This window comes from Apteryx mantelli, chromosome 4, assembly GCF_036417845.1.
Source record: "Apteryx mantelli isolate bAptMan1 chromosome 4, bAptMan1.hap1, whole genome shotgun sequence".
Lineage (NCBI taxonomy): Eukaryota > Metazoa > Chordata > Aves > Apterygiformes > Apterygidae > Apteryx > Apteryx mantelli.
In genome coordinates this window covers 72,239,392-72,262,528 of record NC_089981.1, presented here as the reverse complement: position 1 = coordinate 72,262,528, position 23,137 = coordinate 72,239,392, and the positions used below count along the sequence as shown (strand labels likewise).

At 37.6% G+C, this 23,137-nt stretch overlaps 1 protein-coding gene across 1 annotated transcript in view; it reads right to left on the bottom strand.

Moving 5' to 3' along the window:
- SLC24A4 (solute carrier family 24 member 4) overlaps window positions 1–23,137 on the bottom strand; it is a 93,677-nt gene that overhangs the window by 32,186 nt on the left and 38,354 nt on the right. The window contains exons 3-4 of the mRNA XM_013940983.2: window positions 2,798–2,874; window positions 1,602–1,676 (exon numbers count right to left, since the gene is read on the bottom strand). Coding sequence (XP_013796437.2) covers window positions 1,602–1,676; window positions 2,798–2,874 — 152 coding nt within the window. The remainder of the gene's footprint in view (window positions 1–1,601; window positions 1,677–2,797; window positions 2,875–23,137) is intronic.

Here is a 23,137-nt window from a genome sequence, read left to right as displayed (position 1 = left end):
ATGGAGGAGGTTTTTTTCTTTTTGAGAGTCTCTAGACTCATCATTAGTATCTCATCTCTCTTTCAAGGACAGAAAAGTGACTGATGACAAAAGGAGCAGTGCAAAAATAGAGTATTTCTCAGGCAGTACGCAACATTTTGAGCTGATGAAAACAGGCATCCTAGAGAACTTGACAAAACAGAAACACAAGCCCTTACTCTATTGTGTGATCTATTACCAGTTACACTGCTGAAGAAGTTCAAACATTAATTGTGCTAACTACTTGAATTCTTCTTAGCTGTCTTAATGTTCAGCAGAACACGAGACAAGAGGCAAAGATTTTGTGAAGGATCAACAGCTGTACTCTGCTACAACTTAAATACGGTGTATAAGGTGCATGCATAAGACAGAACATCTGTAAAGCGAAAGAAAAGATCCTTACGGAATATTTAGCAGATACTCACTGCCTCCCTTATTCTTCCATTTGTCTTCCTATTGATAAGTAAGTAGCTCTGAATAACATCTATAGGAATTCTCCACATATATTCATAGAAAAATAAAGTCTTTTTTACTAGCTACAAGAGTTTTTCAGAAACTGTTGATATGCAGTTTTGTTAAAAGCAAAGGAAATGTGATTTCCACTTTGTCATAAAAACAGAATCAAAATCTAGTTTTGTATTTTGTATCCATTTTGTAGTATTTAACCAAAGCACTCTCCAACATAACATTTATATGCCAAGTATAAATTCTACCCTTTTCTGATCAACTAAAGTAAGTAGAATCTTGTATGTAATTTTGCAAAGTTTTCTCAGAAATTATGTAAAGGAATTACATTCATTTTGAATAATAAAAGCATACAGTATTACAAACTGTCATGAAATGTCACATAGCTGGTTTAAGGGGGCTTTGTACATAAAATGTCATATAACTTTAGTTATAATGCTAACAATTTCCTTTCCAAGTATTGATCTTTTATTGCCTCGGGGCGGGATTTCAAAGGTACTTTGTACTGCTTGTCTTTGCTATATTGTAGTCAGTTTAAAAACTCTCCCTGACATCTGCTGGGACTGACAGAAGCCAATACTGAGTACCTCAGGTGGGGAAACAGTTTTGCCATCTCTCTAAATTTTTGGATATGTAAATATGTATTCCCACTCTGAATCAAATCAAGATACACACTTTTCCCACCCATCTCCTTTCTACTAGAACTGCAAAAGCAGTCTAATTCTTCTCGCTGATAGAGGTAGCTATGCAATAAAACTTGAAAAGCCAACACATTAATTTTGTGCTTTTTTCCCCAAGAGTGTTTTAAAAATGGAAGGACAATAATAAACCCAATTCATCCATATGTCATATCCATTTTACCTATGTGCTTCAGGTATCTAAGAGTGGATTTGGGAAATGTTCTCATTAAATCTTTTTTTTTTCACCTTGATTGTCATTGAGAGGACCAATGTGCTCATACCATAGGTGAGTTTTTTGATGGAAAGCCCAATCCATTTGAAAAGGACTGAGATCACCAATTCACAGGAAAGAATTCCAAACAATGATGGCATAAAATGTTCAGTGCTGTAATGTATTTTAACCAGTTTTTCAAAGACGAATAAAGTTCTTCAACATACCTCACAAATTTTCTCTAAGGATGGAACAAAGAAGTCATCACATACTATAGCCAAAGCATAGAACATATAAAGAGCCTGTAAAGAAAATAAAGTTAGGAAATACTTCAGATATCTCCTCTATATAAAAAGAAGAAAAAAAAGCAAGGCTATATTTTTTCTAACAGTATAATGAACAGACTATCAGGAATATATGGCTTCATTTTTCATCCATTCTAAAAAAAATACCCTTTGCTGATCAGTTTAGGGCATGAAAACAGATCATATGTAAGATTAAGTTTAGGACAATCACATTTGCCAAACCCTACAGTATAAAAGGTACCACAGTTTGACAGAATAGGATGCCATAATAGGATTCAAATATAATAAAGTAACAGGCAGGGTTTTACACATTGACATAGCCATCATTTATATTTTCCATTAATTATCAGACCAGGTAATTAAGGAGAAAGCAACACCATGTTGATTAAGAATGCACATGAAATAATCACACCTGGAAATCAGTGTCCCTGACCTTGGCTCACTGCAGCAAACCTCTCAGGGATGATGGTGGTTTCATGCATACGTGTGATCCTCCCACTGTTTTATGTGGCTTTATGTTCTGTGCTTGTGTAGTTGGCCTTACTAATCCTGCTGTTCTCAATCAAGCAAAATTCCTTTCTACTTTACTTTCCCAGAGCTGGGAATGGAAAACTGGAGCCTGCATGCCATAATTGTTTTGCTTTTTCTACAATAAAATGTAAAACTCCACATGACATTTTCTGTACTTCCTCAGGGTGTTTTTTTGTATTACAATTGCATCTTTTGCATAGAGGTGCAATCAAAATGAAAGAGCATCAAAAGAACGCTCCTCATCATGCATGTTGTCATCGACAAAGGAATCCCAAACCCTGTATATACAAGCAAATGCACATAAGTCAGTGGCAGAAATCCTTCTGGTATCCACAGGGACAGGATTTCATCTCTAAGATGATGAATGCCTAAGCATTGCAAATTCAGACTCACAAGATCATTTTCTTAAATAAATGTTACCTTTTGAGCATTTGCATCCATATAGACTTATTAGAAATATGAAATCAAAGTATTAGAAACACGTTTATATATACAGAGTTCTATTTAGTAAAGGCACTAAGATGAGTAACATCTTACAAGAGAAATACACAGAAAATAAAAATGAAGCACAGTAGAGCAAAACTTACAGCAAGGATATGAAGCAGAACCCCTCCTTGCTGCCTTTCTTTATTTGTAAATATATCCTGAGGAAATTCATTAATTGCTGAAAGAGAAAAAAATATATATTTTTTAATTTCTACAGAATCTATAAATGGCAGACTGAAAAATAAGGATGTCTCTGTAGAAATATACGACCAAACAAGAACGTATCTTTTAACTTGGTACATCATAGCCTGCCACATCATAGTCTTTTTTCTCTCTGAAGAACAAACAGAGAACTGACTCCTAGGTGTTATTAATTATCATCCTTCCAATGGCTTAAACACTCAGTGATTACTATGTGTTTCACATTCTTGGTGCCTTATTTTTATTATCCTCCCTTCTAAATACACTTTGAAGTGATCAGCATGGGGATAAAATTCATCCTGAAATAATATTCCTGGCTGTAAGCATGCCTTGCCCCTGAAAAATTATTCAATAGTTGTAACCTTCTATTAGGTTCTTAACTGAAAACTTTTATATGGCCCCACAGTGTTGCAAATCATTTCAAAAAGATTAAATCAACACCAAGCATTTTCTCAGACAGAAAAGTTTTGCAGAGTTCAGTTAAAGGATCTGTGTTCCACACAGAGTGTGAAAAAAGGATTCCAGATGGTGGAGACAAAGACAGCAACTAAATCAATCAAGGGGCTGAAGAAAGGTAAGAGATGGAACATACAGGATGACAAAACAGGCAGCGATAGAGATCTACGGTGCCTCAGACATGAGTCTGGGAAGTTGGAGGGTGAAAATTATCTCAGCCACTGAAATCCAAATGGGTTGAACTTGTGAAATTATTATTTAGGACCACATGTTGGTTTCAGCAAGGAGTTGTATATGTAGATTGATGGCAACATAAACTCCCAAAAGTTTTTTGAACTGAACCATAATATATTGAAACTTGGAGGAGGACACAGAGGACTATATGATCATCTTTCCCCTATTCAAGTCTGCCAGTTAAAGAAATGCCAAAAACAGCCTAGAGAATAGGACAATATATGATATTTATGCTGATCCATTTTCTATTTCAATTGTCTTATTTTCTAAATTTCCAGTATAATTTTGCAAACAATAAACATGAACACAGAAACCAAGAATTCAACATATGGCTGATGAATTTAGTTACTGAACTTGAAACACTTTAAAATAGCCTACTTTGCAGGAAGTATTGCACTATGACTCTTTGAAAATTAAATTGTTTAGAGTGTCTTAAATCTGAGTTACCTGTAATCACCAAACACACTCGAAAATTTTGGCTGCAGTGAGAAAATACTCCAGTTTCAAAGACCTGAATTATCTGCCATCTCTTCAATCCTTGAGATTCATATAAATGCAAAAATACCTTGTCCCTCCTCGTTTGTACTACGCACATCTCCATATGCTGCATATGTCTAGCTTGACACAGACTTGAACAGTGTTCCATGCAAAGATGAAGATATTGCAGCTCTGTTTTTTCGTAGCATCCACTACCACAAAAGGTATTATTTTTGAATGCAAACATTGGCAGCAGCCTGTGTTTAAAATCTTATACAAATAAATCTTATCTGCCTTCCAAAAGACAAATTTTTACGTCTTATATAACCTCCCTAAATCTTCCAAGCTAATATTTGAAAACTACTATAGTTAATGGTCTATAAAACATTTATCATAAAATAAAAGTTCAACAACAATGATTTACTGCAATGCCTTTACTGCTTTTCATTAGGCTCTTGAATAAGCCCCGTTCTTACTGTTAAATTCTCACTGGAATCAACATCAACGCTTAATATGTTGAACAGAGTTTTCCCAAGAAAAAGATGCAGCTTTTCTTCTAAGTCTCATCCTTAGACAAGGAAAGCTATATACAAATTTTGGTTAGATATTTCTGAATGTGTTTTCCTACTTCTAATCCTAGAAAAACATTCTATCCCTGGTCCTCCTCTGTTATCACTCAGAAAAATGAAAGCCATAGTAGACATAAACACACAAATCCATCAGCACACGAGCACAATAACACCCAATCACTCACTGAATTACAGAATATCATCCAAGGGTTTGGAGAGTACTTCAGTGCCTAAAGATCACCAGCACACCAGTGTTTAGCAGGACTAGTTTCAAGAAAGCGCATCTGGGTTGCTACAGAATTCCATGGTCATCAAGGTCGTGTAAAGCAGGGATGAGAGAAGAACTCGCTGACTGGATCTACACTGTAAACAGATTTGTGGCCTTAAAAAACAGCCTGAGGAAACAGCATTGCTATATGAATGCAAACCACATCATAAATAAAAAAAAACCATTTTGTGAGTTTAACAATATAATGCTTCCTGAAGTGGTGAGGGAAAAAACACCATTAAATGCTAGCGCTGAAGAAACCTCCTATCTTCATTTAGATGCATTTGCCTACTGATCCAAACAAAATCAAGTACTTCTAAAAGCAAAATATGAGAATAAATCACCTTCCTCTCTGTATGGTTTTTTATCACTGTTTCTCTCAAACAAGGAAAAGGATAGTGGAAATAAGCATCACTGGGAGAAAACAGGTTGCATTTTAGTTTTAAGACACTTAGTATTAAATCAGAGTGAAAGGGACATTCTTACTCTTTTACTGAGTTATACTGCAGGATAATCCACAAACTATTGGTTAAGATGCAGCAATTTGGAATGCTTTTATCATGCAGATACACTTTTCAAGATGCCAGAAGAACCTTATATATATATAACAGCCAAGCAGATTCCCTGCATAAGAAATATTTGCCTTAGCACTATAGCCCTATATATATCCTGCTGAACAGATACAAACTAGTATCATTCTCCCATGTGGCAATCAGGGAGAAATATCCTTCTGGAATAATACTGCAGTACCATCAAACATATAAACTTCTAGTCAACTATGCTATCTGCCAAAAGCAAAATTTCCCAGAGGAGTTATTCCCTAACAGGAAGTAAAATATGGCAAAAAATTAATCAGCACCCAAAGCATGTGTTTTCAAATAAATAACTGCCCATTAACAATTATTATTAACTAAAATGAATTAATTAACTAAAATTATTAATAACTAAAAAAAGTATTAAGAAGGCTTCTTACTGGAGGAAAACACTTGGAGCTACAGCTGCTGGGCATCCTACACAATATGGTTGTTTCTGCATCATTGGCTAAAATACCATGCCCAGCATAGATGTATATGAAAAATGTATTTGAGGCACTATTTTTCTTATCGCATTCCTCATTTGTCCTCTGTCTTCTCCATTCAAACTACAGCTATGAGAATACATGGATTTCAGCAATGCACCAGGAGAACAGACCAGAGCCCGGGCCTCAATTTCTAGCAGTGATAATGCAACCTATACAACGGGCACATACTTCCACATAATCTGACACAGATGCTTACGCCTCCCATCACAGGTGCTCATGCCAGAAGCACCCTCACTGCCACCATAGAGCAGAAAGAACATGCCCCGTCCCATGACTTGACAGAAGGGATGTGTCATCAGGAGAGCTGTTACCTACCTGGTAGTCTCATTCATTTGGCTGTAGACTACTTCACAGTAAAACATTAAAAAAGCTTAACTCAGTATAAGTTAAAGTTGCAAGAAATATGAATAAAAATCATAAACATTATCCTTCTAATAGAGCTTTACTTATTCCAAGTTAATATTAAATAGGAAATCAGAAGACCAGAAGGTGTCAGAAGTAAGAGACAGAAGAGAGAAATGAGCCAGGGCTTTCAATCATCAAAGAAAAGCAAACTAGCTTCACTGCAAACCAACTTGCCTCATACATGGCAAGGTAACATATTTGTAATAAATAACTACTCATAATAAATATTTACTTGCCTCACAGAGATAATTTTATGTGAATTAACTTTAAGATGGCTTTTCTGAAAGATGATGCTCCTCTCTGCACAGAACTTGCATCATGCAGTAGTTTGCATCTACAGATGCGCCAAAATCTTCTTTAAAAGTCAGGGAAATGAAGCAAGTTTGTGGACTTTGGTAAGACAGATTTCCTCCTTAATAAAATGGCTACCCGCCAGTGTGTTCCAAGGTAAAGTCTGGAGTTTTTCAGTATAAACATTTACTTTCTTTATGGTTTACTTTCCAGATAATCATAGATGCCATATAATTGCCATCTAAAAATTCTGTATCCCTTATCCACATGCATTGTTCTTTATTTATTCACTGCATTGTGTTTTTGAGATTTTAAACAAAGGCTTGCTTCTTTTACCTGTTGCTATGAGAATCTGGTTGCTCAAGAAAAGGCTCCTTGGATTCCCTTTGCTCCTCGCTTAGGCTTGGGAATCAACATCACTTAATCCAGGGACTGTCATATGCCCTGACTGGTATAAGCAGACACAGGGAACACACCATTATCATACAGTTTGAGAGAGGATGCTCTGCCCTCACGGTACTGTCTGATGTGTGTGTGCAGGAGGGCACTGCTTCACACAGAGCTCTGTCTCCCATAGAAGAGAAATTATCTATCTGGCAGCCTGAGTGGGAGCTACGTCTCCTTGGTTTCCACTGAATAGAGACAGAACAGATGGGAGGAGGAGATGAAATGGAGAACAGTACATCTAATGGGGCTAACCTTTGCCAAAAAAAGGAGGGGAACATACACCAATCATCTTAAAATCAGCTAGAAACACAGAAATATTTACCCTGCTGGTACTGCTGCAAGCCCATGATTCCTGCAGCACAGATCTATTGAGGGGGAAGGGAGGGCACGAAGGGAGCCTAGTCTATATTGGAACTGTGATCACCCTGCAGTTTGTTCCCTCTCCCCAAATATGAGGCGCGGGGGGAAACAAAGGCTGCTTATCTAACCATGAATTGGAAGGGACATCCTGGGGACACCTCTCCCTTTTTGTTTGAACTATGGAATCATTAAAAAAAATCCTTGATTATGCCATGGAAGAAGGGTTGATTCACCTTTGATATAAAGCTCTTGCTGAGCTGCCTGTGACAAAACAAATCACAGAGCATCCAAATAACATGCCCCAGTATAGAACATAATAGGAATTGCATGGCTTAAGCCCTTTGCATGGCTCTGGAGTGAGAATTTGGCACACAGCCAGGGCGAACCCAGACATGCTCCTGACACCTGCCTGTCCTTAGCCTGTTGCCAGATTACTCCTGGGTACCATGAGAGCATTGCTCCCAAATGACCTGTCCATCCTGTGAGAGGCAGCCTGCCAAAGAAATAAGTTTCAAAATCTCCTAAGCCTGACAGAACATCTCAACAATCACGTGGATCTGTGGTTTTATAATCTGCCTCAGCATGTGATTTCTTCACCTTATCATCAGTTGATTCACTCACAGAGGCAACAAGCACACTAACTCTTAATAGCTACTAAGCACTCAAGTCTGTTACAACTCTTTAATTTCTCCTTAAAGGGAGAAGGGAGCTGTAGCTGTTTGAAAGGACAAAAGCAATCGGTTCCACTCTTCCTTTGCAGGAAGGGAGACAGCCAAATTGTGTAGAGAGAAGCCCACTTCTCCAATTAATGCCTGCATCTCATTCCTCCACCCTAGGTGGACACTTCAGGACATGTTACATCTCTGGGCTGTGATACCTACCCCTTTGCCCTAGCACTCAGGGAGTGTTATCACTGGAGCCACCCAAGGCAAAGGTATTAGGTGGAGGAAGGGGAGGAGGGGGGAATTAAATACTTCCACCTTTACCCAGCCATAATAATATTCAAGAGCTATCTTGGGTATTTCAAATTTGTGCCATTTGTTGAAATACTGCAAACAGCTTCAGACAACTCAGCACTTAGTGTACTTCTACTTGCGTGCCATCCCTTTTTCACACTGCAGAGACAGATTTTTCAAAGGCCTGGTGTTGTGTTCATGCACATGCATGTATGCATCAGTTATAGCACACAAACGCCTCACTGTTCACAAAAAAAGAGCTTCTGTAGGTACATGCCAAGCAAATGGATGCATCTTTACCTAGTGTCAGCAGTAAAACACCAACAGTTTGTGCAGCAAGAGGCAAACTTTCAAACAAGGCCCACAGCACCATAACTTACACTAATTTGTAATTCTGTACTGACATAAGCTGTTAGAAGATTTGAGTGAAAGCCAGGAAATTATTATTTGTATCAGTCCCATCCCTCTGAATGCAGGTGTCCTATCTGAGCCAAGTAGGGTCCTATTTGAGCTGAGTAGCCATGAATGGGATAAATATGTATTGGAATCACTCTTGCTTTCAAAACAGTTGTGGATTTGACCCACACTGTTCCTCAAAATCAGTGCACTGCAAAGATTTTTGGAGAAAGAAGGTCAGTCATCTCAAAGGCATCCTAAATGCTTTTTGGGATAAATTCCTCTCGTGTTGTGTTTACCACTGGTGGCAGAAGGTCAGTCCCTGTCACATTCCGCATGTCAGCTCAGGTTCTGAAGTGGTCACAGTCTCAGAAAGGGCTGTGGGGAGATCAGTACAGCCAAACAGGTATTAAGGAGTCTAGGGGAATGGAATAATACACTATACTATATACAGTAGTGCATAGCCTGTGCATTTTCAGTATTATGACAGCAACTGTATCATTTATAAAAGAAAAGCAGGGTTGCTTTTGCTCAGAGAAGAGTATTCACTTGTTTTATTTATGCATTTCAGGCTTAACACTGGAAGCAAGATCAGCCAGAAGATCATATCATCACACTGAAACTAGTTTACTTCTACATAAAGCGTGTAATATGAAAGTCCTCCTCCTTAGCACTACATCCCAAATCAGATAAAATATATTTTAATAGTCATGAGAAAATCATAAACATACTATAGTACAATAAAAGTATATTTTTACAAATTTATAAGAACCCTAAATTCATGAAAAGCATCACACGAGTCACAGTTTTTAAAATGACCATTTATTAATTCCACAATCTAACACACCCTTAACTCTGGACTATCAGTGGAGAAAAAATGCTATACTCAGCAACTATTTTATATATATGAAAGCTGGTAACTTTAAAACCTTACAGTGTCCTCCCGCCCCAAAAAATCCACTGATAATCCTGGCTGCCATCTGGAAGAATAAGAATTACCAAGCTTTAAGCTCCCATTCCCATTAGACAGCTGTTTTTACTTTTCTGTACCAAGATGACATGTGGATTTTCCCTCAAATACTCAGTTCAGCTTCTGCTGGATACTAACCTAGGCATCTCTGTTTAAGCAAATCAGAAATGGGCATTTCAAAGAAATGCACACCTTTGCTAGAAAAATTTTGCAGCGAAATTCCTTTCCAGATAACTCTTTAATAAACCGGTTTTATGGATTATGCCACCTGGACAGCAACAGAGCATCCAAATGAAGTGAAATGAAACAACATGAAATACAACCTGACTTCTCCGAGGGACATTTCTGCATAATTAGTGTAATGCTGTGCAAAGCTAAAGATCAAGCTTTATCTCCAGAAAGAGTACCATACGTCAGGAGGCACAGCAAGCATCCTCTCCACAGCCCTTACATCACAAATGGTAGAAATTATGAGCAAATTTAATCTCTGTGGTATATTAATTCAATTTTCACTGGTCAAGCAAAAGAAGGCTACCAAATACTACTATCTGTGCCATGGTAAGTGGCAACTTATGAAGCAAATGACTGACTCAACTCTAAACTATTAAATTCATTTAATATATATATTGTAGAAGGATGGTGTATTAATGAAATAGCCTTCAAAACTTTCCTTCCATCAGTACGAAATTATGAAAATTTCTATACAAGACTGAACTAGCTACAGTGAAAAGCAACATTAACATCTTATTAAACCCTGGATTTCCATTGAATTTCTTTTCTCTTTTTTAAAAAAGAAAACTATTTGCACTCATTAAGGCAATATCAGCAATCAAATAAAAATATATTAACAATTATCTGCCAACAAAAGGAAAATGGAAATGCGTGATGAAATCTCATCTCCTGATCTAGGGAGTCAGTGATGACATATGGATACAGAAGTACTGCAGCACGGGGATGCATCAGCATATCAGAGTGCAGCATTTCATGTGTATTGGGCCATGTATTAATGGTTTTAATGTCCTCAAGATAATCCTAAAAGGACCCCAAGGTTTAGGATCATTAATTTTTTTCTCCCTGGTTTCCAGCTGACTTCCTCTCTAGAAACTCTTTAAAGAGATAAAGATCATTTGCCTCCTGATTTGTTTTCCCTCCTTTCTGGGAACAGTCAGATATCTCAAAGACTATTTTCTGTTATGGATAGCTCTTGCCTGATGCCTCCACACAGCTGTATCTCAACCTTATTACTGCAAAGTAGCAGTTCCATAGAAGACAGTTGGAACCTGCCTGGAACTCCTCTACCATAATCGATGATTTCAGTACAGCTACCGAACAGTGAGACCCATTCAAATCAACTAAGAATGAGGACATACACATTTCAAAATCAGTGCTGAACAGAGGTGAAATCATCTACACCCGGTTTTGGTGCAGTCTAAGTACTCCCTACATTAAAAGATTTCCGTGTAGTGTAGTACCCTAAAACTGCCTCCGCTTGACAGCTATCCAGTGCTTATGTGAAATAAGCTGTTAACCTCACTGACTCATCACAGGGTTTCTGAACTCAGCTGTCTTCAGCGATCATGGTGCTGGCTTTCCACACAGCATATGTATTCTTCAGATTCCCCACGCCAGGACACCAACCCCTTATCATTCATCTCTTCCCCATCCCTCTTATTGCACACTTTACATTCCTAAGCCAGGATACTAAAACCTTTTCCACCATATTCCCCTTTTTCCTTTCTACAGAGGCTTTCCATGGGACCCTTTCCCCATACTTACTGTCTCGTACTGCCTCAACACCATTTACAGAACTCTGAGACAACACTGCCAAAGCAGTTCAAACACCAGCAGAGTCAGGCATAGCTGGTGCTTCTTCGTTCATATCAAGTCCTAGCGTAGGGGAAATAATGTCCTTCCATTATTGTGGAATAATATGAACAAGTTTAAATTGTACTAACTCATGACTGCTCTGTGTATTAACTGAGGACAACAACCACCAGTAACTTCTGGCATTTTCTATATAGGATTTCCCTCTGGTATCTCACTTTGAGTTTTATACATTCAATTTTCCCTCTCCCCTTCAGCTTTCCTCATTTTTTTGTTCCCTGAAAGTCAATGGTTTCTATTCCCAACTGTTTCTTATCTCATTTGAGGAGGGGAGGCCCTCTGGCTACAGGGTTTTGGACTCAACTGGGCTGTGTTCTTTTTAAATAGAGGTAGACAGCTATATCCCTGCCAAGAACACTAGCCTTAGGAAAAAAGCTTTTGAGAAAGGGCTGAAGGCTGGATTCACTACCAATAGTGTGACACACATAAGAAAGGACTGCAGAAACACTAGTTATTAAAAGGTCAGGAAATCTTGTATCTCAATAGAATCACTCAGAATCACTCCTTATGTTTTTCACAGGCAAACTTTCCAGCTGGAAACAGGCTGGAAGATTAAATGCCACTTGCTTCTATGAGTTGCCTGTAAAATCACCTCAAGCTCAGTGAGGTCTTGTTTTTGGCTTTTTGCTACCAGTTCTACTTTAAATTCTCTTCCAGAACTGAAGGATGGCAAACATTATGCTAGCTGTTCAGTTTATCCATTCATAAACTCAACCTGCTCACCTCTGTGCAGCAAAGCCAGCCGTCTGCTGCCAAGGACAGGCTGTGATGTCTCCAAAGTCAATGACATCTGCAGGGGGATTTCACTGAAAATCTGTCAGTAAGCTGTATGGCCAAGGGAACTGACAGTCAGGTTTCAATAACAGAGGACTTTGATAATCAGCCAGGGAAGCTGTAGCACTTACTGAAAAGGTTATAAAATGAAGAACATAGTTTTAAGACACCGTGGAATAGAAACCCTCTTTGAAACTGCACTCCATTTGGCACAAGAGAAGGAGGTTTACAGAAAATGGGTTACAACTCCATGATTTTGTTGCTGAATATAATTTGTGGCTGCTTTAATATATACTGTTGTTCCATTATGCCTAAAGAACCACATACAGCTTGACAATCACAGGAGACCACCACCACTACCTTTCCCAAAATGACTCTTTTGGCAGGTGTTCAAGGAACCACCACCACAGAAGCTGGCGTTGAGACAGATTTCTCTACGCTACAGAATTTCACAGCTGGCAGAATCTCTCTCTTCTGTGATGCCTGAATGTGTAAATAAGATGGACCGGTCAAGTGAGTCTGCCCCAAAGTTGCTTTCCTTCCTCTTTGAACATTTGAAGACTTCCATTTGGCAGATGTCATCCATTTTGAAACTGGGATGTATTAATTATTTCACTGATTCCACATAAAACTGAGATCAAAACTGCCCTTCAAAGACAAAAAGAAAACATTTGCTACCTGTGACAGATCTAATATGAAAGATGATCATATTTATTAATGGATATAGATGGAGTAGAGGAAAATAACAATTTTCCTTAGAAAATACCACTCATGCTGTTTATTGAACATTAAATCTACTTTCAAATTGACTATAAAAATATTTTTTATACAGCCAAGTTCTTTCTTTCTAGCCTTCTTCAGTGAATAAAATAGGATATAAATACTTCCTTACACCTGCTGGAGACAGACCTCAAATAATATAGTACTTGAGGCTATTTCCTGCTTGGTACATCTTCAGTAGAAACTATTCAAAGTGCAAAATGAGTGGCAAAATTTGACTCGAGTTGCCGACCACAGATTAAGTTTGAACTGCTTGTAGTTAGAAAAGCTACCAGGTCACTTGTAAACTGAACAAACTACATGTAGAAAACACTGTGAAAGAACAGGCAACCCCAAGAGGTCTTTCGCTAGAGCTGTCTTCAGAACAGAAGTGCACTTTAATTGAAACTGTGCTATTGTGCCTTCAGCACAACTAATGCATAATAACAGGCTTTTGAATCCCTTCTACTCCAGCAAAAGCTGCAGTATGGCTCATTTAAAAGCAGCTGTATTGGCACACATCTTTCTTTTTCCACAAATGCTAAATGCATGGAGAAAGAAATAAAATAAAATATTTTTAAAATATATTTTTATAGTTTCTCTGAAACCAACTCCAAGTGGGAATTTTAACCACAAAGGATAATTGTGTTATACTCCAAGCTTAAACAACTCAAAAGCTGTAGGTGATACCTTCAACAAGGCTAAGATTAAGTTAAAACTTAACTGGCTTTCCAGAATCACAAGGTCATGAAGGAGCACAGCAACATCAGACTTAAAATCAGGCTTACAGAGACCAAAAAGAGAAAGATATAAAATAAAGTCAGGCATAGGCATGGTTTGAAGTTTCCTTCCGTAACAGATTTTTTTTCTGGATTTAGAAGCAAAATGCTGGAAAGCAGCAGTAAAAAGATCTACTCAAACATTTGTCCCACCCCCTGCCAGTCCAGGAGTGTTCCCAACAGTACATTTTCTTGTATTTTGTCCAAAGCATCCATCAGTCAAGAAGAAACAGGTAAAACACAAAGACATGATAAGAATATGCTGGAGGAAACCCCTCTACGGCTGTTCTGTAGGTGACCTTTCTGAGGCCAGAATGCCCAAAAGGGTGCTCGGTACAGACAAGCCCAGATTTCCAAGGAACTCAGCTAGCCATGGACACTGTGCCCAGCTCTTACAAAAATCAGGCTGTTTATGCCAAAGGCTGAGTTATGCTGATTAATCCTATAAATTTTGCTTTTATTCTAGAAGGAAACAGAATTTTGAAAACTTGTTTCAAATTGCATGTATTAAGCACTCAAAAAACCCCCAGTGTTAGAAAACACTGGATCTATATAGAAGTGATGTTTTGGAGTCCAATACTTAGGACAATTTTTTGTTCCATGTCATGTACCCCTTGGTGCTTTGAAAAATCTCATTTTCATATGGACAAACAGAACCACAACACTTTCTCCCTGTGAGCCGTGCTCATATGGTTTAGCCAGTTCTCATTATTTTGTTGTACCCATGTGATATTTGTTTTTTATTCTTCCTGAAGCCAAGCTCCTGGAATCGTGCAGTTACATAAGAATCTCAGCTTTCACTTAACACAAAAAAATCTGTTTCTAGTCTTTGTGTTTGTGGAAAAGAGACCAAGCCCAAAAATCTAAAAGCTTAAAACCCATCAGGCGAACAAACAAAAAGAGAGACCCAGACTTTTTATTTACCTTTCAAACATCACAGTTTTGCAGGGCCTGGTTTATGCTTTCTGAACACACAGAATTAGTAGTATTACTCCTTTATTCAAATGCTTTAGCTCAGCAGAGTCACAAATACCATTTCAGCATACAATTTCTGCCTGATGATGTAAAATGATGCCAACATACCATAGGCTAAATTATACTTACCTTTTCCACACAAGTAATCCCATCTAAACCAATCAAGATTTAACCCTCCAGTTCCTATGCCATAATTCATTTGCTCAATAAATATATTTTTCAAATGGCTGATCCGCACATTTCTGTGCTACTTTTTCCCAGCAGATATTCCTTGGGGCATTTTCTGCTTGCTCTAGAAATTCAATAAGGAGCTGTAAACACTATTGCAGGACTTCAAAAATTATCTCTTTTCAATCCCAGCCTCTACTACGTACTTCAGCAACCTCCTTTTTGACAACCTGCTCTTTCATATAAAATCTGGGAAGTAGAAAACAGCCTCTTAAAAGATTTGGAGACATCCACAGATTTAGTGGCAAGCTTAATGTTAAGATCTTTATTCATTTGAGGGAGGGGAAGTGTTTGGTCTTTTTTTAATGCATGGCAACTATTCCAGAATAAAAATTATCTTAATCCTGAATAAAGGCATACAGGAGAAGAATCCACTCATGGAGGGTAAAAATATAAACATTACAATATTTCCACAATCCCAATTTACAGTTCTTCACACCAACAAATTCATCTTTGCCCATGTGAAATCCTATTCTATGATTATTTAATATCTGCAAAGGAACACTGCAATAAAGCTCATCAATCCACATAAAAGAGACATAATCCTTGCTTTGAGCAATGCATACACTAAACTCTGCACAAGAAAGGTCACAGGAACAAGAAAAATTAACAAAAGCGAAAGAGAAGAAACACAAAGAAAATCAGTTCAGTGATGTCACAGCCCAGTCACACAAGATTAGCACACACGGGGGTTGGCTTTGGAAGGTAAGTGTAAAAGAATGGATAGTTTAACATGACACATCTCTCTATAATATAGCTAGCTAGCTACAAATAATAAGAAAACTACCATAGCAGAAGCTTCAGCATGTATGGTACAAGTCCAGCTGGAAGCCTGGATATAGAGGTTGCAGCTGGAGCTTCTGCTTCACTGCTGCTGGTACCAAAGCTTGTTCACCTACAGCTAACTCAGGTATTTCTCCGTTACTACAAAAATACTCCAGTTTTAAATTTGGAGTGCTGCTTTCTAAAAACAAACATCACACTCTCACAATACTGTGTGAATGTGGCTGAAACAGTCAAAGCACAGCACTTCTTACACCAGAATGGCCATAAAGACTGCTAAGAATTTAGAGAGTACTAGCAGATTTTAATTTATTTCCAAACTTCATGGGCTGATCAGCAAATCGACGAGAGTGGTACCAAGAATTCTCTCCAGCTTGCTCTGAACTGGCTTACTACATCGTGTGCACACAGACTGAGGGGTAACTCTCAGCAGAAAATCCAAAATCAGCACATCAGAAGTATATTTGTCCCGAACACACATTCGCACCTGTTTCCACAGGCACCAAACTGCACTGTCTAGCCTTGAGATGCAGGAAAGAAGTACACTCATCTGCAGTCTCGGAAAGAAGAGGCCCATGAGAAACAATCACTGTCTATAAATATCACCGAGGTAACTATATAAATGATGACAGGGAATTATATGGAGTCTCAGAACACGGTAGGAAAAATAACAATGCTTGAAAGCTAAGGAAGGAAAAAAAAATTAGATAAATACATGCACTAAGTTCTTACCAAGATGACAATTAGGAAAATGAAATACTCATCTAAGCATACCAAACAGTGACAGGTATTCAAGACAGTTATATTACAAAGCATTTTCTGAGGCTGTACAGAGCAAATTAAAAACCCCTAGGAGTACTATCTAAAATATTCTAGATAAGAATCACACCAAGATGGTGCCCAGTAAAATACATGTAGATAGAAATATCTTATTCAAGAGCTCTTTTCTAGCCTGGTCCAAATAAGGCTAGACTCCATGTTACACACATTATACTTTACAGTGCCACTCAAAGCAGTAGGACCACATCAGATCTAACCTGTTACTAAACATGCAGAATGCTTGTTTATGCCCACATAGGACTAATATTGCATTACTCTTCTTTCTTAAAATAAGCTCCTTCCATCTGTGTCACATTGCATCAGGTGGTTCAGAAACAGTTTTTGCTTTCCTACCACTCATTTACATGAATCAAAGTTGAAAACTCACCTTTCTTTTATATATGAGAGTGTGTCTGTGTTAGAAACATATATATGTGTGTGCGTGTATACACATATACATATACATATGTGTGTGTGTGTGTATGTATATATATATATTTATTTATTTTTCCTCTCTAAACAGTCAAGTGAAAAAACCTGCCAAGCAGAATTAAGGAGGCTGCTGGTGTTCCTGCTGTGGGCCAGAAAACAGCCAGAATCATAGTAGGAAATCTGACAAAAAAAGGCTGCAGGAGAAGTGTGCTGAAAGACCAGCATGGTCACAAAAATAAGAAATGCAGACAACGACAGTGAGTACTCAGAGACAGCAGAGGCTCACCACAAACTTCATCTGCCCTCAGCTCATGTACATAGAGCAGAGCAGGAGTCATGTCCTCAAACTGGTGCTAGATCTGATCTATCTATATCTCAGCTGCCCAGACAGTTAGACCTAACATGTCAAAAGTTATTTTATGCCAGCTTGGATTACTAAGCCTATTAACTTAACTTACAGTGTCACCGTGCCATGTAACGCCAATCTCTTTCACAGTCAGAAGTAAGACTAAATGCATGAAAAGGCCTTGTACTGTTTGTACCTCCCTCCAAGAGTCTGGACGAATGCAGCCGATGAATACAGCAAGCTGGCTGACCTGCCTGAGTATCTTCATTAACCTATATTCAGGAATTTGCAAACTAGTTACAAACACCAAAGGATGTCACTAGATGAGTTTTTATTCTTGCTTCTTTTCGTTTTTCTAGTCTTGTTCTGTGAAAATCCTTTTTCTGTTACTTTGTGATCATGAAACACTGGGTGTAAAATATTGTGTCTGTCTTGTGAAAGGTTAAGGCCTTTTCTCAATTATTGATGCATCACACTTTCTACAGTCCTTAACTTGAGCATGGCAGTGTTTCAGTTCAAGCTGGCTAGCCTATCAGAAAGCACTAGTTAAAGCTAACATTAGCACATCTCATCAGGCACTAACACAATCATTCTGCATTCATTCAATCACTGTGTGAAGCTGAGTTATTTTCCAGTGGAGTTGCTCTCATCTATGTTAAACTAATCCAAGATACATCATTCAAGTTAATTTTGCAGTGAAGACACAGGCTGAATGAGAGAACATGATTTTCCCAATTGCATGGTGTAGATAATGCCAAAATTGGGAATGCTACATAGCAGTTTGATTTCTAGTAGTTGTTTCATCCACCAGACAAACCTCTTCCCTGTTCTTACTGTAGAAGTATACATTGTGGTTTAATACAAGAGTGGGCAGATGACCAAGTAACAGCTTGGTTTTTTCAGTTTATAGTTTTTTTTTTTTTTCCCCTAAATTAAACAGTTGGAGATTTTGAAATGTGTCTGCAGATGAATCAACAGCTTAAATGGTTCAGTGAGCAAAATAATTGTATGGATTTTTTTTGTCAACATGGGGATTTTAACATATTTGCACTTGGCAGACATAGCAAATTCCAGTAAAACTCATTTCAGTTAAGTCTCTGTTTTCTTTAACTCTCATTTCTTAACCATATTTCTGCTGAAAGGATAATACTGAAAACAAGAAGTATAGCTCCACAAAAGTTAACGGAGCTTTACTGATTTACATCTGCTTGAGATTCCAGCCCATAAATGTTTCTTTCATTAGAAAGGTTCAGAGGCATAAACAGTGTAAATGCTGTTACATGCACAATGTTGTCAAGAGCGAATTTAGAACTGGACAACAAAAAGAATTCTGAAGTAGGGAAAATGGATGGATGGGGCCTTTCAACAAAGGCACAAACACAGTTTGTATGTGATTTCGTAACAAATACAAGGTAAAGATCAGGGACCTGGGTTCCATAAGTGTTTAGGAGTTCTGTCTGTCTGTAAGGTCATCAGCCCAAACCTGGCCAAAGTCAATAGTTACAGAAGTTACTCTTAATACCAGTTCCATTTCAGTCAGACTTTTCATGTGTTTGGAGTCAGGCAAGTACCTGAGTACTCTGAAGAAGCACCTGTGATGATCTCATCTTTAAAAAAGTCACCATGCAAAGATGTATTTGGCTTTGCAGTTCACTTCACTGAGGCCAGTTCAAGATGCAACAAAACGACAGATCCAAGAATACATTCTACTAGACTACAGTAATATTTAAACTGAGGAAACATAAGGAATTATCAGTGGTAAGTAAAAAAAACCTCTACATATCAAGAACCATATGTTGATATTTTAGTCATTAATTACGATCAATGGCACTGATGCCTACTTCAAGTGGATTCATGCAAGTGTGGTTAACAGGAGCCCAGTTCATGTGGCCACTATGAAAACAGCACAGACAAAACAAAGCTGAGCTAGCACGCAGGCTCCACTCTGCTAAATGCAGGTACAGTTCAGAATCACCAGCTACTAACCCCTACACAACTGATGGGGGAAAGTATTGGGACATCTATGTCAGACGGGTTTCTTTTTCCAGTTTGTAATCCAGGCATTGTAGCCTCTATACTCTGCTAACTGTATGGTGAACTAGGGACTGGTAAACCTGGATAGTCATGACCTGAATTATTTAGGCACTCTCTTAAAATTTGATGACAAAATAGCTACCAAACCTAAGACAAGTTCCTTGTAGAAAGCAGTCTGAATTATTAAAACAACCTGCAGCTAACAGCATCTTAATCAGAAAGTAATGAATTAAAAAGCTTTTTTTAAAAAAATATGATTAAAGCAATGTTTTTGCTTAAAACTGTAGCTTATTATTGCACATACAGCTACAGTAACATATCCAACGGCATGATTTTACAAAACATTTGTTTATTCTTCTGAAAACATGGAACCTTTGTTCATGAGAACAGAAATTCTTTTCCAAGAAAGAATTATTTTCCCAAGACTTTCACTGCATGTGTTTTAAATCCAAGGAAAAAAAACTCTTCACAGGTTTAAAAACATCAAAAATAACAAGCTAGAACTCAAAAAGTGAAAAAGAGATTTGGCTTTCATGTCTGTTAAAAAAATTCTAAATTAATCAAGATTATTAACTGTTTAAAGAAATTTGAGTTTCATTTTATCTACGTGTCACAGCTCCATGACATCCGTCTGTTTAAACAGCTGGGGAGTATGTTGGATAATTAACTGCCTCAGTCCAAAATTATTTTATTGGTTATAACTACATCTTAGAAATTCTTTTATCAAAGTCAAAAAGCAACTTTGACAATGCCATGCAGAGGAAGATATCGGAATTAACAAAATTACTTATGACAGTTAGAAAACCTCCCTTGCTCCTTACGGAAGCAAGGATAACGACAGAGTATTAGAGAATTCTAACCATTCCCAGTAACAGACACTGACAACATCCCAAGCTAAGGCTCATCTCTCTTTCTCAAGGGAGGCTGTGGCAGTTACAAATGGAATCGCTGGACTGACAAAAACTCAGTTATTTCTGGAAATATCTGCAATCAGGAGCTCATCAGAGAGCCTCAGAGAAAGAGTGTTTCCTACTGGAAGAGGCCCGCCTTGGTTTTTGGATGAGGCACACCACATTTAAGACTGCGCTGTGAATGGCGGAAACATAAGGAAATGACAGATTAGGACATAATTGTAGATCTTAACAAATATGAGCAATATATAGCAATGATAGAGCTGTCATCAAGGAGGAGTGATGGGGTAACTGTACACAGGGCTCCTCCACCACCACACCAAGCAGAAGGAAATTTGCCTGAACACCAACAGTAAGTGCTGGTTCCAGTGAAAGGAGGGTGACACAGCTGTGCCAGAAGGGTGAGGAGGTGTCAGTAGCAGCTGGAAAAAGCCGTGGAGGGGGTGGTAATTGTCGAAATTAACATTTAAAGAGGGAACAGTGTACCCATGAATAAATAACTGGCATGAACAATCACAAGATGAGTTGAATATTTTCCTTCTAATAAATGCAGTCACATAAAGGCATCAAAACATTGAATAATCTTCAGTAAATAAGCACATTTAAAAGCAGTGATGGCAAAAGCACTGTGGGAAATCTAGGTATAGGATACAGAATAACACTAATGTCTACAGGAAAAAAAATACACATATATATATATGTATATATACAACACACACATACACAGAGGGATTATTTTATGAAGTCATACTTTCTACCAGACAAACACCTCTCAAGAAAGGCTCTATGCAATTGAAAACTTAATTTTCCCTCAAAAAAAAAGTCTGACAAAAAGAAAATATCACCAGTCTTCCCAATAAAACAGAAGAAGGGGAAGAGTTGGAGCTACAGCTCACCCATCTGACATGATTCTGGGGTAAGAGACATAGACTGCAGGAAAGAACTGTTTGGAGGAGATTACACAAAGCCAGTCTACACGCATGTGGTTTGAATGCCAACTGTACTTCTAATAATCTTTTAAACACTTTCATACTGAAATACTAAAAACATGGAGTTCTCCTGTGTTATTATGTAGAATACCTCATATGAAACAGCACTATATGCAGTGCTAAACCTAGACCCTAATGGTTTACAGCAAGTTCAAAGGAATTATTAAATGAGAAATAGACTTAGAACAGACAGAACCCAAACAGGATGCATATACATTTTCTTTAGAAGTTGTAACATTTTCTTTCCAATATTGTTCCAGTTAACATTTGGACTTTGCAAGCAACAATGGCTTAAAACCAAGCAGGAGCTCTTCTAGCTGTTAACTAAAAAATTGCTCTCCTGAATGAAGTCTCTTAATAAAATAATTGTTTAACTGAAAACATTTGCCAGAAATTTATCTGAAGGGAATACTTCTTCATCTCATCCATACAGATCAGCCAATTGTTAATAACTAGAACTAGAGGATTAACAAACCATGTACATGTCATCAATAAAAACAGTAGCATAAGTCATCTCACAAACGTTACTACTTTTTTCTAACTATGCATTGCAGATGGCAGTAATTTTCTTTCTTTCTTTAGAAGAAGATAGGCTGACTTTCTAAATCCTAGAGTCATTTAATGTTATTGAGATCATTTTCCTAAGCAGACCACTCTCCAAGAGGGGTAAATTGTAAAAACTTAATTTTTTTCCAGAAAAACTGGTTTTTAAAATGTTGAGAACCCTCCATTTTCATTGGTAAGGATTTTATGCACTTTATAGAATCTGTTTGTAAACTACATTATTGTACTGTTCATGAAAGTGAGATTACAGACCTGCATGTTAAAAATAAGCAATGTAATAACATAATTTTACAAGAAATTTCTTACAGTTCCTACCCCACAAGGTAGAGCTGCAAATCAGTGTACACGAAAGTCATATCATCATTATGGCAGGCATTGTTAGAGGAATCTTCACAAGATTCTTAAAATTCATTCTTACACATACTTTTTTTTATAAGATATGTACATAATAATACAACTAAACAACACTTAATATCATAAAATATCATACATGGAAGTAAATGGTTTTAAGGAAAAAAATGGCAGTTAACAAAAAACCAGACACATCCTTTATGAAGAAACAAAGAGCTAACAAGGAGAGGAGTGAAACAAATACAGAGGATACAGAGAGAAGTACAGAAAATAAAATGAGCAGTAGGAAATTACATAAGACGTGCACAGTAGAGCAGGTGGGAGGGAACAACTACTGAGAGGAAGAATAAGTACCATTTTTGACTAAACGTTCAGTGATGTGCTAATGGGACATGAGGACATCCAGACAGAAATGCCTGAGGGTTCAAGAAACAGGTGGAGAGAGCAGTATGAGAAGAAGCATACAGACAGACCGAAAACTGTGCCCCACATTGGATACATTCCAAAAGGATAAAAAAACCCTTTCCTTATTATCAGACATAAACATAAAAGCAAGAATAAAGGATACAATTTTCAAAACATCTACTGAGATGTAAGAGTCTTGATCATTCAGATATTTTTTAATTGGACTTAATGTAATCCTTGGGTCTGTAAAAGCTTAACGAACAATATCATACAGACATAAACTGGCTGTGTCTTTGT